Source organism: Telopea speciosissima, chromosome 10, assembly GCF_018873765.1.
Source record: "Telopea speciosissima isolate NSW1024214 ecotype Mountain lineage chromosome 10, Tspe_v1, whole genome shotgun sequence".
Taxonomy (NCBI): Eukaryota; Viridiplantae; Streptophyta; class Magnoliopsida; order Proteales; family Proteaceae; genus Telopea; species Telopea speciosissima.
Genome location: NC_057925.1, coordinates 42,517,343 through 42,534,765, shown reverse-complemented (window position 1 = coordinate 42,534,765; position 17,423 = coordinate 42,517,343). Strand labels below are relative to the sequence as shown.

The 17,423-nt window shown below is 37.8% G+C and overlaps 1 protein-coding gene across 5 annotated transcripts; it reads left to right on the top strand.

The window, feature by feature from the left end:
• The first annotated feature begins 1,708 nt into the window (after positions 1 to 1,708).
• LOC122644128 (abnormal spindle-like microcephaly-associated protein homolog) lies at positions 1,709 to 14,697 on the top strand. Of its 5 annotated transcripts, none has more exons than XM_043837735.1 (23): positions 1,709 to 2,494; positions 3,409 to 3,877; positions 3,994 to 4,079; positions 4,297 to 4,410; positions 4,506 to 4,694; positions 5,485 to 5,550; positions 5,809 to 5,865; positions 7,071 to 7,193; positions 7,288 to 7,404; positions 7,498 to 7,605; positions 7,691 to 7,820; positions 8,866 to 9,003; positions 9,843 to 10,019; positions 10,115 to 10,272; positions 10,373 to 10,717; positions 10,855 to 11,032; positions 11,242 to 11,384; positions 11,598 to 11,775; positions 11,882 to 12,123; positions 13,176 to 13,365; positions 13,934 to 14,159; positions 14,238 to 14,393; positions 14,547 to 14,697. In XM_043837735.1, exons 1-23 carry the CDS (start codon positions 1,814 to 1,816, stop codon positions 14,632 to 14,634), a joined length of 4,359 nt encoding a protein of 1,452 aa, XP_043693670.1. In that variant the 5' UTR covers positions 1,709 to 1,813; the 3' UTR covers positions 14,635 to 14,697. The 5 variants fall into 5 exon arrangements, with proteins under 5 accessions (XP_043693670.1, XP_043693669.1, XP_043693668.1 ...); XM_043837734.1 differs by having other exon boundaries at positions 11,143 to 11,384; positions 11,598 to 11,770; positions 11,877 to 12,123; XM_043837733.1 differs by having other exon boundaries at positions 11,143 to 11,384.
• The last annotated feature ends 2,726 nt before the right edge of the window (positions 14,698 to 17,423 follow it).

Below are 17,423 nucleotides of genomic sequence, written 5' to 3'. Positions count from 1 at the left end.
AGACAAAAGCAAGGATTGACGCAAAGTTAGAGCTATGGAAATCAACCTTGGAAACAAGAGGCTTCAAGATTAATAGAACAAAGATGAAGTATTTGATGTGTAATTTTAGTCATACTATGATGGGTACCAACAATGTGTGAATTGGGGAAAAAGAGATACCGCAAAGTGACAATTTTAGATATCTAAAGTTAATAAAAAGATAAAGAAGGTGACATAGAAGATGATGTGTCACAGAGAATTAAAATGGAATGGATGAAGTGGAGAGGTGCGTCTGGAGTATACTGTGGGACCGACGTATTCCTTTAAAACTTAAAGAAAAGTTCTATAGGACTGTTGTACGATCGACTATGATATATGAGGCAATTAAGAAGTGTCATATTGAGAAGCTTTTTGTGTAGCAAAGATGAAGATGTCAAGATGGATATATGAAAAAACTAGGAAGAATAAAATAAGGAATGACCATATTAGAGCTGACTTGGGAGTTGCCCCGCTCAATGACAAGTTCCGATAAAGTCGTTTAAGGTGGTATGGTCATGTTCAACGGCCTAGAGACACCCCAATAAGGAAGAGGGATATGATTTTGATAGAAGGAACTAAAGGATTAGGGACAGTCCTAAAATGACCATTAAGAGTAATCGTGAGGAAGGACATACATAGTCAGTATGACCTCGAATAAAGCGTATTGGAGGACAAGGATCATGTAGGTACAAATTTTGCCAGAGGGGTGACAAAATTAGATGTCTATAGATCCATGTATCAGACCCCATTTAGTTGAGATTCTCCTGACTTGCTTGGTTGTGCCTCTTTCCTCTTACTTTCTTTTTTCGTTTTCCTTTTTTATTTCCATCTTTTGTTTGCCATTTTCCATTTCTCATATATTTTCCCATCTCTATTACCCATCTCTATATTCTCCTTTTTGGTTTAGACCATAGTTTCCTCTACCTTGTTTTGTTTGGATCCATGTAGTCGACCTCATTAAGTTGGGACAAGGTTGAGTTTGTTGTTGTTGTGGTTGATTCATAATCATTTCGTTGACTATGTCTACATGAGACCGTTGCAATTACAATTTTTAGAAAGCTATTCTCGTAATTCGAGTAAGAGGTCAAAGTCGTAAATCGGTTTTATAATCATGTAATTATTTTGCGGTTTTAAGAGTTAGGACTTATAAGAGTTGGGCTCATCATCCAAATTCCAAAGTTTATCCTCTCAAGTGCGGTGCGAACATGGGCAATGGTGTCTTTTTTTATCCTCCCAAATGTTGGGTGGACGGTTGGATTCTTAAGTGTAATGTATGCATGGAAAACTATCTCCTCCAGTTCCCTGCCCGGCCCACAGTTCCCCTAGTGCCTCTAATAAAGGGGGTGGACCCCACCCAGGTAGAGTGTTTGGGTAGGGGTAGGGTGGTCATTACGCCCCCCTTTATTCGATGCACTGGGGGTATTGGAGGGGACAAAGATCCGTGCATGCACCACTTGGATCTTTATCCCCTACAATTCCCTGCCCAATCCAGTTCGCCTAATGCCCCTAATAAAAGGGGGGGGGGGATAATGACCATTCCACCCCCGCCATAATACTCTGCCCAGGTGGGGTCCACCCCACTTTTATTTAAGACACTAGGGAATTGGACCAGGGAATTGTTGGAGATAATTTTCCCCATTTCCCCACACTTAGGATTAAAATCCTACATGTTCCCGCTTCTTTTCCTCTTCAAATTCAAATCTCACCATGGCTTCATAGTTTCAGTTTCTCGCTGAAAAGAGTACGAGTAGAAAGAAGAAGGAAGAGCGAGAAGGGGTAGGAAAGAGTAGAAAGAATGGAAGGAGATCAACCATCCCCTTCACCATCACCAAATCCTTCTACGCTCCTCAGAGACATCTCCAACTTTAGAACTCCTAAGCATTCCTCTCAAAACCCTACTTTTAATTCACCATTTCCTCACTTCTTTACTGCATCAAAACAAACCCCATCTTCTTCATCCTCTGCTTTCCGTCGCCGCACTTCAATTGCTCCATCCTCTAGATCAAAAGCTGCTCGCAAACTCAAAGCTTTCGAACTCGAACAATATCAGTCCTCTCTCAAGGCCCAAATTCTCAAAGAGAAATCACTTAAATGTCTTGCCAAATCACTCTCTGCTTGGCTCAATTTCCTCTTGGAGAATCCTAAATCTTGTGGTTGCGATCTTTCCGCCTTGAATGGAGCAGCTCGAGTGGAAATTGAGGCGACGGTGTTTGCGAACGGTAAGAGGGACAGTTGGCCAGGAGTTGACATTGGGATCGACGGAGCCTGGAGGGCCCCAAAGCGCCAGAGGGATAAGTCGTGGCAGGCTGCACATTTTGCTAATGCTGAGCCGTCATTGTCATTGTCGGCATTTTCATCACTGGAGATTTCAATGCGGGAGGTTTGCAGCTTTGAAGATTTGACGCAGCGGATGAGGGCCTACCTGAGTTTAGGGAGCTGCAAGGAGGTTCTGTCTGTAATCAGTCAAGTAGCAAAGGTCTGCATTCAGTCTCCTCGTACGCTTTATGGATCATAATTTGTTCATAAATGTTGTCCAAGTTGTGGTGGAATGATTTGGGAAACAGTTTTGGGTAAGGAACTGGTGTAATTCCCTAATAGAAAAATGAAAGACTGTTGCATTGTTTATCATCATTCTATAACTTCTGCCCTAATTTCCAATGACTAAATTGCTAATTTCACTTAAACGAGTAGAAGGAAGTAAGACTTGAAAAAATTCGGAAAAATACCTTAAAATCCCCTCGTACAAAACTCCTAACCAAAAAAGCCCATTGTATACTTTCTATATATCAGACCCTGTAAAGGTGGAATTGTATCTTATAATTCCCTTCTTGCAACATTTTAGTTCTTAAGGCATATAAATGATCACAAAAAAGAAACAATACCTCTAAAATGATAAATTTTGACTAATTTTATTTTCAATTGCATGCTATACTAACCAAAAAATTATAAGGATCTAGATCTTTGAAGGGTATTTCTAACTATTTGATTGTGATTTGTAGGGTTACTTTTGTCTTTTTACAAATTCCAACATCTAAAATGTTTTAAGGAGGGGATATAGAACAGATTTTTAGTCATGGGGTTTTTTAGATACCATTTCAATAATTTTAATTAGTTGGTGCCGTAATTATTTTGCAGAATAAGTTGGCTCCCTGAAAATATTTACTATGAGGCACTTTTACCTTATTGAACATTATTTAATACTGGGCTTACTGTTTAGTAGTCATGGTCCAATTGGAGGAAACATCAATATTTAGTTAAGCCCAGTGAATCACACATTTCCAGTAAACGTCCATTTTCTCTGGTGGTTCACAGACTATTCAATGGAGGTTTAATGTATGAACCTAAAGAGTTGTTTCAGTATTTGAATCTGTGTTGTGTCTTGTGTTACAGAATATAGATGAAGGGAGGTTCAAGATGAAAGCACACTGTCCCATAGTAACCGATGTAGGAATGAAGAAGAAGGCCACACGAGTTCTCATGACTTATAATCCAATTTGGCTTCGAATTGGATTGTACATTATTTTTGGTGGTGAATCCTTTTTTCCCTCTGTAGATGTAAATTCTGATCAAGAAGTCCTGTTCTTAAAGATGGTGGTTGAGAAGCAATTCTTTTCTCATGCGGGTCTCGCAAGAGCTTATGCTTATAACAAGTTGGTTGAAGGTCTATACAGACCAGGTTACTTTGAGGTTTTGGGAAATGTCATATTGAAGAGGTTTTTGTTGCTTGTTCTTATACTTGATAGAGCTAAATCTCAAAGCAGTCTTCCGATCAATTATGGTATTGATGGGACTGATGGGGGTTCTCCACTGTTGTTCATTTCTCAATCTGATATTAAATCAAGTCGACAAGTTATACATGGTAGTCTAACTTGACTTTCCCTCTTGTGTTGATTTATAACTGAGAATTCTTTTTCTTCATGTTATATAAATTTTGGGTTAATTTCTTCTCCTATATCTTGTTATGTAATAAATTAGATTTCTTATCATCGGAGGTAATGCATGGAGAAGGCAATGTTCTTGCACATCTGGTAATCATTGGATACAAAGTCCATTACCAACAGGTAAGTGGCCATGCTATTGTTGTCTTGTGCCATGTCGCTTTCCTTATTGTCTTGTGTTTGTTCAGGAATGAGGTGGTAATTTGGGTTTGACTTTTTATCTTAATATTTGCCTATTGGATTCTTATGTACTCCCTGATGGGAGTTGAATATAATGCATGTTGGCATGCACTTTTAATGGTTGATTGAGCAAATAAGTGAGACCTAACTTTTGCTGCAGTACACACTCTTGGAGTATGACTTCACTGTGAAAGAGTTATTTGAAGATCTTCAGGATGGTATACGGCTTTGTAGAGCCATTCAACTCCTGCAACACGATGCCTCAATTCTCATGGTTAGCTTCATTTAAAAGAAACACAATTTTCTTGTTACTTTCTCATAGGATCTTTTTTAGTGGTTAGGGATTTTGATGGTTTAGCCCATGATCAGAAAATGGCAGTTCCTTCAGACACTAGGAAGAAGAATTTAGCAAATTGTCAGTTAGCTATGCAATATCTCAAACAGGCTGCTGTGCCATTATATGATGAAGATGGAGAGATGATTTTAGCTGAAGATGTTGTTAATGGAGACAAGGAGCTCACCCTTTCGCTGCTGTGGAATATCTTTGTTCACTTACAGGTTTGTTTCATTTCTCAAATTTTCAGAATTTTTACATGACACTTTAACTATTTCTGTTATTTCCTGCTGTTATGTGATTTGATGATTCTACGTCTCCAAAAATCATTCCTCATTAGGTGTGGAATGGGTTGGGTGAGTTCAGGGGTTACCCGAACTGAACCCTGCCGAGTATTAGATTTTTTGACATTAGCCAACCCACAACAACAACAACAACAACAACAACAACAACATAGCCTTATCCCCAATAAGTCGGCTACATGGATCCTTGCTCTCCAATCAACATGGAAATTATTTTGACATTAGCCAATGAAATGGATGGAAAATTCTGGGCAGGGTAGAAAAGGGTTAGTTGTTGGGTTAAAACTTTAAAAATCGCCCCCCCTTTCCTCATTGCAATCGGTTGTGTCAATTATGAGTGACTGTCCTTACTACTTGGGTTCCATTGGGATTTATAGCCCATTGCTTATTTCTATCATTGATGGTATTTATTTTGAGTTCTATTTATTACAATGTTCACTACTCCAAGCCCAGGGCACCTACTATTGTGCTTGTTATGGAATGTGTTGAATGGAGTTCAGAATTTTGTGGATGCAGAAGATCTGATTGCATTTCTGCATCACTAGTTGCTTTATATTTATTTTTCCACAAGATGTAATGTAATGAGCCAAACGTTTTTTTTCCCTGCTGTAAGTTATGGGAGCTTGAGCTGTACCAAAAGCCTGGTATATGATATTTTTGTACTTGGTTTGGCTTCAAATTGTACAAGATTGATTTCTCAATAATTCTGCAGTTACCACTGTTAATCAACAAGACACTGTTGCTTGAAGAAATATCTAAAGTCAAGGGGGCTAACATGGTATGTCCTTATTTCTGAAGTGTATGACATTTTCTATCTCTTACATTCTACACCAAGATTATCTGAACTTATTTCTCATGTCTGAATATAAACCAGGAAGCTGGATAAGATTAATTTCTAATCTTTGATCTTTCTATATCTGATTGCTAGATAATTATTCCACCTACACTAATGACTCACAACAGTTATTTTCCCCTAAAATTCTGTTTGGCATGTGATCATACTTCCATTTCTAATTTTCCTTTTTCTGTTTGGTACGACCATTCAAAGGGTAAAACTTCCAATCTGATGGAAATGCTTCTGGAGTGGATTCAGGTATTATACTGGTCTTCTGGTTGTTCTAATTAACTTTCTGTTCATGAAAGTCTGCACATGTTTCTTTGGAATCGAAACATAGTCTTATGTAATCTACAATTGAACTTCTGTTATTTGGTAAATATTTTGGATGCAATTACTAATCTGAAGACCTAAAGGAAAAGATAAAAAATGGAGTTGAATCACAAAACATACTTCCCCACATAAAACTTACATTTCTCTCTCTCTCTCTCCCCTGAATTACAAATTTATTTAGAAATTGTTTTATTTTATTTTATCTTTTTTGGCAGAGAATTTGTTTTAGTTCACTCTCTTAGCAATATGTGCGGTCCCTTGATTTTGTACAAATATACAGCTTAACCAAAATATCTTTTAGATATAGGTGAATAGAAGTAAGACAATTCAATGGATCTACCAATGAGTGCATAGGAACAGATTCACTACTATTCAGAGGTTGATGGGGAATACCAAGTCTTCTATCCCATTTATCAGTTGAACATCCTGGAATATTTTTCTCTGTCCATTGCACAAAGATTGTCAAGTTTGACAATTCTCACTTTTAAGGAGAGTTTGTTATTGCATTAATTATGTTTTCATTAATCTTCCACAATTGGCCTTTATATATTTACGACTACAACATTAAATATCCTTCTTCTCTCCCTCTTTTAATGCACCATCCTCACTTTCTTTTTAATGCATTAAACATGCTAAGGGTAGCATGGGAAATGGAGAAAATTTTGAACACAGTTATCAAGGTGGCCATGGCTTTGGAGAGGGTCTAAAATCAAGACGACACCAACAAGGCGGCAAGGCGACGCCGTGTTAACTATGATTTTGAAGCTTTAATATTGTAATGGACAAACAAATCGGGACACAAAAAAATCCACAACAGTCAGTCCTTGTGGGGTGGAGGGATTGGAATTTTGCATGCTACAATGCAAATTTACTATGTCTCTTTGTGCGGCCGAATTCCTTTCTTGTGGGTAAACAGATGCATTGACTAGTTTGTTGATAAGGATGGGGTCACTTAACAAATAATAGAAAATTTGTGTATGTAGTTGTGTTTGGTTATTAAGACTGTTTTCTATTGCTTCGTTTCATTGAGGTTAAAATTTTTAAATTGCTCATATGTGGTGACTTTTGTTTATTTGATTCAGATGGTAAGTTCTTACGGCTGTGAATGTATTTTACTATGACCATTGCAGGTCATTTGTCAGAAGTATGATGTCAAGGTTGACAGTTTTGCATCTTTGGTTGATGGTAAAGCCATGTGGTGCTTGATTGATTACTATTTCCATAAGGAACTTTGTTGTTCTTATTTTCATAAGGTGAAACTGTAATGTATTTTGTTTGATTTGGTTCTCACATTTATAACATTCATACTCTTGGTTTCTAATGGCCAGTTGTCCCATTTGTTAATGGGGGGTTCAGGATGCCAATTATGAAGAGTCTATTTTGTTATCTGCTGATAATACCGATGCAATACACAACTTTATTTTATCGCAGAAGCTAACATCAATCTTGGGAAATTTTCCTGAGGTAAGGCCTCAATAATTTACTAGTACATGGAATATATGATTGCATAATTAAATACTCTCTGTACTGTCATATGTCACGTTTGATCATTTACAGGTTCTGCAAATGAGCGACATACTTGAACACCATGGTCCCTGTAATGAACATAGTGTGATAGTTTTGTTGGTATTCCTTTCATCTCAGCTGATTGGCAGGAAAAACATGGTAATTTTGAAGTTTTGTGACAAGTGATGTTTGGAGCTTGTTAGTCTAAAATATTATTCTCAACACATTTTTATCTCCTTTCTAGGATATATTGAATCTGCATAAGCTTCTGGGATGCAATTGTCAAAGTCCACATAAGAAGCGTTTAAGTCTAGAGAAGTGTTTGCTGAATTCTGAAAAGCCAGTGAAAGAAAATGGATCAGATGAATACAGAGGTTACAATCTTCCTATCGTTTATTTTTCTACGAACGTTATTTTAGATTTTTAACAAATGCAGCTAAAATTCAGGTGTCTTTCTTAAATTATTTAAGTATCATCCAATGTGGGTTTATAGTTTCCTTTCTATTTGTAGTGTTTATTTTATCAACATTGTAGTTCAAGTTCTTTAATTATCTTGATCTTTGTCATAGAGAAGGTTCCAGAATATCTTTTATCACGTTCAAATACATCCTAAAGTACAAACAAAAATCTAGTTCCCTGGAAAAGCAAAATTACCAGACAAAATGTCATGTATTTTAAAGTTAAACACAATGAGGAATTTTAGTAGATAGAATTTACAAGTATGGAGTGTTGCTCATGCAGAGCTATGTGATTTATTCATGCTAATTAATTGTGAGTAAAATTGTATAAGATGGCCTTAAACCTTCCATGCTTTATACACAGAATTTCGCTAAAAATGAAACAAGACATTAACAGAATGTATGTAGGAAAGGATAGTATTTATGAATGAATGCTTTTAGAGGAACTTAGGGGATACCACATAGAGTTGGTTTAGATTATGGAAAGTCAAATGAGACATTAATGGATGTAGAACCATACAAGAGTGTAGTATTGGAAAAGGATTAGTCAGCAACTACATAGTAGTTTGGATATCAATTGTCATTATTCTGGATGCAATTCATGACGTCTGCATGAGTACACTCTTCCTTAATTAAAATGGAATCAGAGAAATCTGCATGAGTACACTCTTCCTTATTGGGGTACCCTGATTGCGAAACTATGAAAGAACCATATTAATGTTACAGGGTACTTTTTCATTGATTCCATATAGAAAGTCCCATTAGTGATCTGCAATTTGGCTTTGTTGAGGATTCTCAATATATATATATATATATATATATATATATATATATATATAGATATATAGATATATTGTGTGTGTGTGTTTTTGTACCTTGTTGGAAACTTCAACCATTATTTCTGTACTTTTACTGTATTGAGGTTGCATGCTGTCTGATTCCTTCACATCTGTCAAAGCAGATGCTGTGAAAACAGTTAGAGCCATCAAGGCTTGGTGGGAAGATATGGCTAAACGAAACAATAGCTGTGTACATAAACCATCTGCCTCTAATGTACGGGGTCATGTGGATAGCAATCAGTTCTCTGACATTCAAAGAGGTAATTTGTATGAAATGTCTCTATTTTTCATAGTTTCCTAAATGAGATAGTTAATGTGCTAATATACTTTATGTTGATGTCTGCAATACTTGGTACACTGTACTGAACCATTGATCTAGGTCACCAGGTCTTACTGGAACTTTTCTTGACATCTTTTATTGCAATGTGTTTTGAAGGTTGTTGGGACAGCAGTCATGATCACTCAGATCATTCACTGCCAGCCCTGAAAGACCTGTCATCCAGTTTCATTTTTCTATTTTCTTTTCTTTCCCCCTATTTTTGTGGTTGGACCGGTGGTTGGAACATTCAGACAATTGATCATCTGGCCTGAACCATACCTTTTCCCCTCCATTCTCAGAAACACTGGTAACTTGTATAAATATTGTCCTATTAATCTTAATTGGGAACCTTTGTTTCTTGGCTTTGCTATAAATTTATCCAAAAGCTAGATGACATGTTTCTTGGTTTATTGAAAAGGTTGAGATCCAAACTATGAATAATTTCAGTGACCCATATCTATTCTCTGCTATTTCAGTGTTGAAATGTGTCCCTTGATCCTATCAAAATTAGCCTAACCAAGAATTGCTTGTCCTTTCATCCCCCAATTTCTGTCTCAATATTTTAGCCTCCTGTAACAACTGCTATCTCATAATTTTTCTCTTTTAGTCTCTGATCCGCTTATGTGAAGGAAGCTGAGGGGAGCTAGCAATGTTTCATTGAACTAGGATCCCATTTTCCACTCTTTTTCTTAAAAATAAAAAACACCTGTATTACTATGCTAGCAATCTTTACAATTAACATTCCTTTAATATTGAGTTGGGTATTATGTATTCTCCTAGAAAGGGCTGCAAAAATCATACAGTCTTATCTCAGAGGTTCAATTGAGTGCCACAAGTTTTTGAAGATAAAGTCCGCATCTTCTTTGCTGCAAACTGTTATTCTGGCTTGGCTAAAAGTGAAGCAGATGGGAACCTTCAAGAAAGCCAGTTCCTCAGTCATTGTACTGCAGTCTTTTGGTATATGACGAGCTGTAATTGTTCCAGAACTTGTTTCTCTGCCTATAAATTAGATCTCCACTCCCATTACATGATCCTTTGATTTTCCTGGACAGGATTGCAGGAACACTCACACACATTTCAGAGGTATTTTAAGTTCTTAGTTGACAGACATAGCTTTATCAGGTTGAGAAAGTCCGCTTTGATTATTCAGCAAGCAGCAAGGGCTTGGATTAAGCGAAGACATCAGAGTGAAAGCATGTTCAATGTTGAGGTTATGCCTCTTTCCATTCTCACTGTTGCCATTATTATGTGGTCATATACTCATATATGGAGTGAACAAGGTCTAAATTTATGACTTGGTTCAATTACAGAGTAAGCTGATGGATGGCAAATTGATAGTTAAGGACCTCCAAATTGATGCGGAGGATAATATTCAGGTTGCTTGGAGAGAACTTGCCATGCACACTTCTTTCTCCAACCAATGCATTGCTGCAACCATAATTCAGAGTCATTGGCGTGGTTGGTTCATGAGGAAAAACTTTTTGCATCAAAGGAGAGCGCTGATAGAGATTCGGAGTATGATTCGATCTCTAAAATGTCAGATGGTGTTTCAACAATGTACACTTAGGTCAGCAATCATAATTCAATCCTGTATTCGTGGATGGGTTGCTCGGAGAGAAGCTAATAGAGTGAGGCATCAAATTGTTGTGATTCAGGTGAGTTCTCTCCCTGTAAAGTTTCTGCTGCCTCCTTCGTTGAGTGGACTACCTAGATAGAGAGAGAGAGAGAGAGAGAGACTAAAAATGACAAAAGAGGTTTATATATCTGGTGCTGTTTGCTGCAATAATTCCAGAGTCATTGGCGCAGTTGGATGGCGAGGAAAGATTTTTTAAATCAAAAGAATGCTATAATAAAGATCCAGAATGACCTCAGATGCGTAAAATGCTGGAAGACTTTTCAGAGTTACAGGCATGCAGCCATTGAAATTCAACGGTTTGTCAGAGGGCAGGTTGATCGAAGGAGTCTTGTCGGTTTGTGCGGAATTTTTTGTCTTTAATTTGATGATGATTTATTAATTATTATTATGATTGGGTATTGTTTGCTTTGCTGGTTGTGGTACTCTGAAGCTGGTTCAGTGCAGGTGCTTCTTGTCTTAACTCGGTTAGAGGGTATTGTTGCATTGATGAGATCTCGAGAGACTTCATCCAGAGCCCTGAATTGAAAGTTCTTTTGTATTCAGTTCTGAAATTGCAAAGGTGGTGGAAGAGCTTCTTGTGGATGAAATCCAGAACAAGGGCAGTTATAGTTATTCAGTTGCATATTCGTCAATGGATTGCTAAACAAGTTGCTAGAAGGAAGTGGCATTGTATTGTTGTGATTCAAGTAAGACTTCCAGATTAGCCATTTTAAGATTTGGTTTTGGTTCTCTCTGTGGAGTTTCTGCTACCTCCCATTGTTGAGTGGACTTCCTATTTATGTATTCCCTCTTTTGTGTGTGTGTGAGAGAGAGAGAGAGAGAGTACCTAAAAGAATTTAATTAATAATGACAAAAGAGGTTCATATATTTGGTGTTATTGTTTGCTGCAATAAATCCAGAGTCATTGGCGCAGTTGGTTGGTGAGGAAAGATTTTCTAAATCAAAAGAATGCTATAATAAAGATCCAGAATGGTCTCCGATGCGTAAAATGCAGGAAGGCTTTTCAGAGTTACGGGCATGCAGCCATGGAAATTCAACGGTTTGTCAGAGGGCAGATTGATCGAAGGAGGCTTCTAGGTATGTGAGGAATTTTCTCTAATATGATGCTGATTTATTAATTATTACTATGATTGGGTCCTGTATGCTTTGCTGGTTGTGGTATTCTGAAGCTGTTTCAGTGTAGGTGCTTCTTGTCTTCACTCGTTTAGGCGTCGTTGTTGCATTGATGAGATATCGAGAGACTTCATCCAGGGCCCTGAATTGAAAGTTCTTTTGTATTCAGTTCTGAAATTGCAAAGGTGGTGGAAGAGTGTTTTGTGGATGAAATCCAGAACAAGGGCAGTAACAGTTATTCAGTCTCATATTCGTCAGTGGATTGCTAAACAAGTTGCTAGAAAGGAGCAGCATCGTGTTGTTGTGATCCAAGTAATACTTCCAGACAAGTCATTTAAGATGTGCTGGTTTTGTGATATAGAATCAATATTACAATCTGTTTTATGTTATGACAATCCTTATATTTGGCTAAATACAAGAAATCTTATTGAGTGCTTTCTACTGCCCAAAAATACTGGAACTTAACAAATGCATTTAGATAAATTTTCAAATAACAGCTGTAAATATTAAACTTCAGATGTTTGATGCTAATATTGGTTTATTACTAGTGTTATTTACTCGGCTTGAGCTTTCCATGCAAGCTATGAAAGGAGTCGTCTTATGTTAATGTGTTTAGATGTTCTCTCCCACCTTGGCATTCTTCAGTCAAGTTTAGTTGAATAAAGCTAACCCATCATTTTGAAGATTGATATGAGATTGGAATGGGATGCACAAAATTTCTTCCAGCTGGGCTGCTGTCATTAAAATTTCCCCCCCACTTTGTTCCATATGCATAAAACTGATTTCATTTTAGTTAAAAACTCAATCTTCTATATGCTTGATTTTTTGCATATCCAGCCGACTCCTATATCTTGAGTGCCTGGTGCTAGAGCTTTCCTAGCACCATAGTCACATCAATAGTCTGATGTAGTGTGGATTGTGATGATAACTGGCAACCATTGAAGTTATGGATTTCTTTATTTTTTCTTTTCTTTAGGGGGGATGTTAAGGGGGGGGGGGGGTTGAGTTTACTAAGAAATTATTGGGTACAGCCTTGCGCAATTAGCTCAGGTATCACATCACGCATATTTGTACTGCTTCTATGAACCTAGATATTCAAGAGTAGCGTATTTTAACTTGACAACACTGAGGCAGCAACTTGTATTTGTTTAGGATTTGAATACTTTCTTCTTTCAATCAATGCATCAACATGGAACTACAAAGTGTTACTCATTATGCTTCGATCCGCAATGAGCTTAATGTACTTTTTCCTGTTTTAATCATGAATAAACTTTATTAAATAAAAATAATTTCATGATTTTTATAGCCTTCAACTTTATATTATTTTTCTTCAATAGTTTGGCTAAATATCTTTACTTGGACAGTCATATTGGAAAGGGTACCTTGCACGGAAAGAATCGAAAGAGCAGGTACAAGATTTGCGGATCAGAGTGCAAAAGTCTGCTGCAAATGTGGATGATAGTATGCGTCTTATAAATAGACTTGTAGCCGCTCTTTCAGAACTATTGAACATGAGAAGTGTCAGTAGCATTCTTCATATTTGTTCTACTCTAGGTAACCTCTCTCTTGGTGACAGGGTCTTTGAGAGAGGAGACATTGTTTCAGTTACACTGTTCTGTTCTCTTATCCGAACTCTTGCTTAGATTATTTATTGGTCATATTGGACAGGCATAGCCCATAATTATTTCTGTTTATTAAACAACAATATTAGAACTAAAATATTATTTTCATTTTTTCTACCACAATATTAGAAATAGTGAAATAAGACTAACAATGTAACATACTTAGTTCTTAATTTTTTATTTTCCAATAGATGTTGGACATTTTTGTAACAACAGCAAACAAACCCTGTATGATGTTTTGAGACATTCTAATGATAACTTAAGATTCTTGCAATGTATTTCCTTTATGAATCAGGGAATAGAATTGCTATATAATTTTGGAAATATGGATTTTCTAGTTGGTTATTTATAATGTCTTAACACTTCCTTACTAGTCCCATTGATTTAAGAAAAGAATATGTTGAAATTATGATGACTAATTCAGTAATTCTCAACCACTCACGGTCACTTTAAAGGTAATAATTATACTTTTGTGCCTCCACCCCCCTTTTTGGGTGCAGATGTGGCTACAACACATTCTCAGAATTGTTGTGAGAAGCTTGTGTCTGCTGGAGCCATTGACACACTATTGAAACTGATTCGTTCAGTCAGCCGTAGCATCCCTGATCAAGAGGTTCTAAAATATGCGCTCTCGACACTCAGAAACCTTGCTCACTACCCACATTTAGCTGATGTGCTTATTCATACCCATGGATCTGTAGAAATATTCCTCTGGGAGTTACTCAGGTTAGTTCATCTGTTGTGTCTTTTGTTCAGAACCACATATTTTGCTTCATTAGTTGTTCGACATCAAGTTTACTGCAGGAACAAGGAGGAAGGATTTTTCATTGCCTCTGAGCTTTTGAAGAAATTGTGCTCAACACAGAAAGGCTATGATGCTGTACACAGACTCCCTCTCCTCTTAAAGAGGCTATATAGCCTTGCTGAAGATCTCAAGAGAAAAGCAAACAATGATAAGAGGTGAGGCTATGGAGAAGGGATTCTCTTTTGGTTGAAAGAAATCTTCTTTTCATATTGAAGAACCTGAGTTTAGTTGATGCCACAACAATTGGTAAGTCTTTCTTGTCATTGTTTTTGCATTCAGTTGATGAACCCTTTTCTTTTTTGATGTAGGAATGGCCGTCCGCTGGCTTTAAGGGACAGCACCGAACGAAGGTTGAGAGAGGTTGAAGAGCTCTTGAAATTGATTACAACTGCATAAAAATGTTTAGCCGATCTGGTCTTAAAAAAATCCTTGTTTCTATCTTGTATTGGATTGTAATATGGTTCCCCCTTTTTTTGGATTTCTTGTTTTTTGTTGGAGGGGGGTGGGGGAGATGATGGTGTAATTGTGCCTATGTTTAAAGTGTAAAAACTCTAAAATATGAACTCTAACTCTAACCTACCTGAAGTTTGTACAAGTGAACATGAGGCTATTGTGCGACAGATTGAATCTATCTGAAACTCTAATAATAGGTTTATAATGTCCTTATTAGAACCAATCCCTCTGTCAACGGAGATGATTTATCTTAAGGGATTCAATCCTCTAAGAATCAGCAAGACAATCTCTCAATCAAAGGAGATGATTTATCTCAAAGGATTCCATCCACAAAGGACTAGCAAGGCTTACCTTCAATAGAAAAGGTTAACGTTGGAAGGAGAACAGGTGATAAGAATATTGGATTACTCATGACACCTCTTGCTTCCTTAGATGTTCTCATGACACCTACTTCCTTCAATGGAGGAACCGTTACTCATAACCATTGTAAATCATCTATAAATAAGGACCTAATGCTATGGAATAAATAACAAAGAGAATTGCTATTGCCGTGGATGTAGATTTACCTTAAACCGAACCACGTTACATTATTGTGTCCATCTCTATCTCTTCTTCTCTATCGCTACTTTATTTTCTCAACATGGCATCAGAGAACCAAGAGTCCTTGGGATCAATTCTTCCCTCCATTGTTAATAGTTCCTCCCCCCTCACTGTTGGAGCTTATCCCTCTTTCAATAATTTGATCTCCATTCAGCTTTTGGACAACTATTTGTTTTGGCGATCACAACTGCTCCCTCTCCTGCACAGTTATGATCTCATTGGATTTGTGGATGGCATGAAACCATGTCCCTCCCCCACTCTCCCTGTTGTTGCTGATGACTCCATTGCCACATCTGTTGCCACCACTTGTCATGCTCCTATCCCGATGAAGATATTTTACATTAAATAGGGTGATTGGGACAACCGGTGTCATCCCAATACCTACCAGGATCAAAGATACAGTGTCTCGAGCCACAGTCCACTCTGTCATCAAATCTTGATAATAGCAAGGAACGTACCAAATGGAATAAATCGTTCCAATCACAGAGTTAGCGGAAGTGAAATTAAATTAAATCATGTGAATTATAGAGCATCGGTTCTCTAATGATAGCACATAGTACAATTTCAATATTTATAACCATTCATACCTCTCCTTAGTATTTAAACATAAAGTTTATACATGATTGTGGATGAGTACAAAAATTAAATAATAATCATGCCACTAAGGCACCATTCTTGGGTGTACATTTGCATCCAAGTCACAGTCACCGGCTCCACTTGATTCGCATCCAACGGTGTTCATCAAGAAGTTACCTGCATATCAACTAAAAAGGAGTTGCGCAACGGGGTTAGCTACACCAGCTAGTGAGGGAGCAAAGGGGAATGCACATACATACACACAAACAATTTCAAACAGAATGATGCATGCTAATGTTAGATTCATTTTTCACCTGACACACGATTCTATAAGTCAAGTATATGCTATTGTGATAACTCAGGAGACACTGAGGGTCACTTAACTTATCGTCCAAGTGAAACCTCAATTATCACATGGTAGCCTATGCTGGTAGAAACCATCAGGTCACACAGTGGTAGACCCTGATAGCCATCACTACCCTTGACCTGGCCTCTCCCACCTACATAGACAACATGTGCTCAGACTATCCAACACATAAACCCCTGTTGGCAAGGGTCGTAGCATAAGGGAGCAAGCATCCTAGCCACAGATATACTACATGCAAGTCCTATCGTCCCGAGAAGTATTCCGGGTGCATCAACGTCTCATTCCATTAAGTACCCGGGTATCAGCAAGGCATGACACATACAGATCAGAATGACATATAACAGTTTTCATAATTAATTAAATTGAGGTTCCGGTACAAGCACATCCGGCACCGTCACCTGATACCATGGTGAGAATAGTATCACATTCATACAGTTCACATTTGAGGTAAATAATGCAATACACACAATGCTTATATTTATATAATAGCATGATAATGGTTGCTTAATATGTATATTCAAACCCAACAAAGTCACCCAAAATCCACTCACCAAACTCAGGTGTCACCCGACATGGTTGACATGAATCTCATTGGTGCACCAGCTATCCATCGAGATGGGTAGCCTAAAAATACAAAAGCAATCATTAAAAGGTGTATAAAGGGGTCCCATGTTATGCCCCCAAGGTTAAAATCAAGTTTCAACCAAGACAGCACGAGCGGACTGACGGACGGAAGCAACAGGGTCCCTGACTCCGTTCAGGCCAAAATGTCAAAACATAAGGAGCAGATCCACAAATAGAACATCTTGCTTGGATCCGTTCGTGCATCCGTTCGATTTCTGAGACACATCCAAGAGCGAGCGGATCCACGGATGGATGCGCCATCTTAATCCGCCCTTGCATCCGTTCGATCCTTCAGATATACCAGAGAGGGAACAGACCCATGGGCGGAGGCAACAGAGTAAATCCGTCCCTGCGTCCATTCATGTCAAGTTACTGGGATTATACTGGAAGGACTGACGGATGGTACTGCGATTGGTGGATCCGGTCGTGCGTCCGTCAGAGATCTTTTTCGAGATTTCAAAGGGCTTCTCCTCCAGCTTGAAGCTTGGAGTACCCCTTACACGCAGGGTCATGGAGGGGGTGTCTTAGGTCTCTGTAGGGTCATTAGAACCTAGGTTTACCTCAT

What these genes read in the sequence shown, in the direction of transcription:
- LOC122644128 (XM_043837734.1), top strand. Translation starts at nt 1,814, where the DNA reads ATGGAAGGAGATCAACCATCCCCTTCACCATCACCAAATCCTTCTACG. An exon ending in TCTTGGGAAATTTTCCTGAG is followed by an intron (nt 7,405 to 7,497) that starts GTAAGGCCTCAA and finishes GATCATTTACAG; the next exon opens with GTTCTGCAAATGAGCGACAT. An exon ending in CAGATTGATCGAAGGAGGCT is followed by an intron (nt 11,771 to 11,876) that starts TCTAGGTATGTG and finishes AAGCTGTTTCAG; the next exon opens with TGTAGGTGCTTCTTGTCTTC.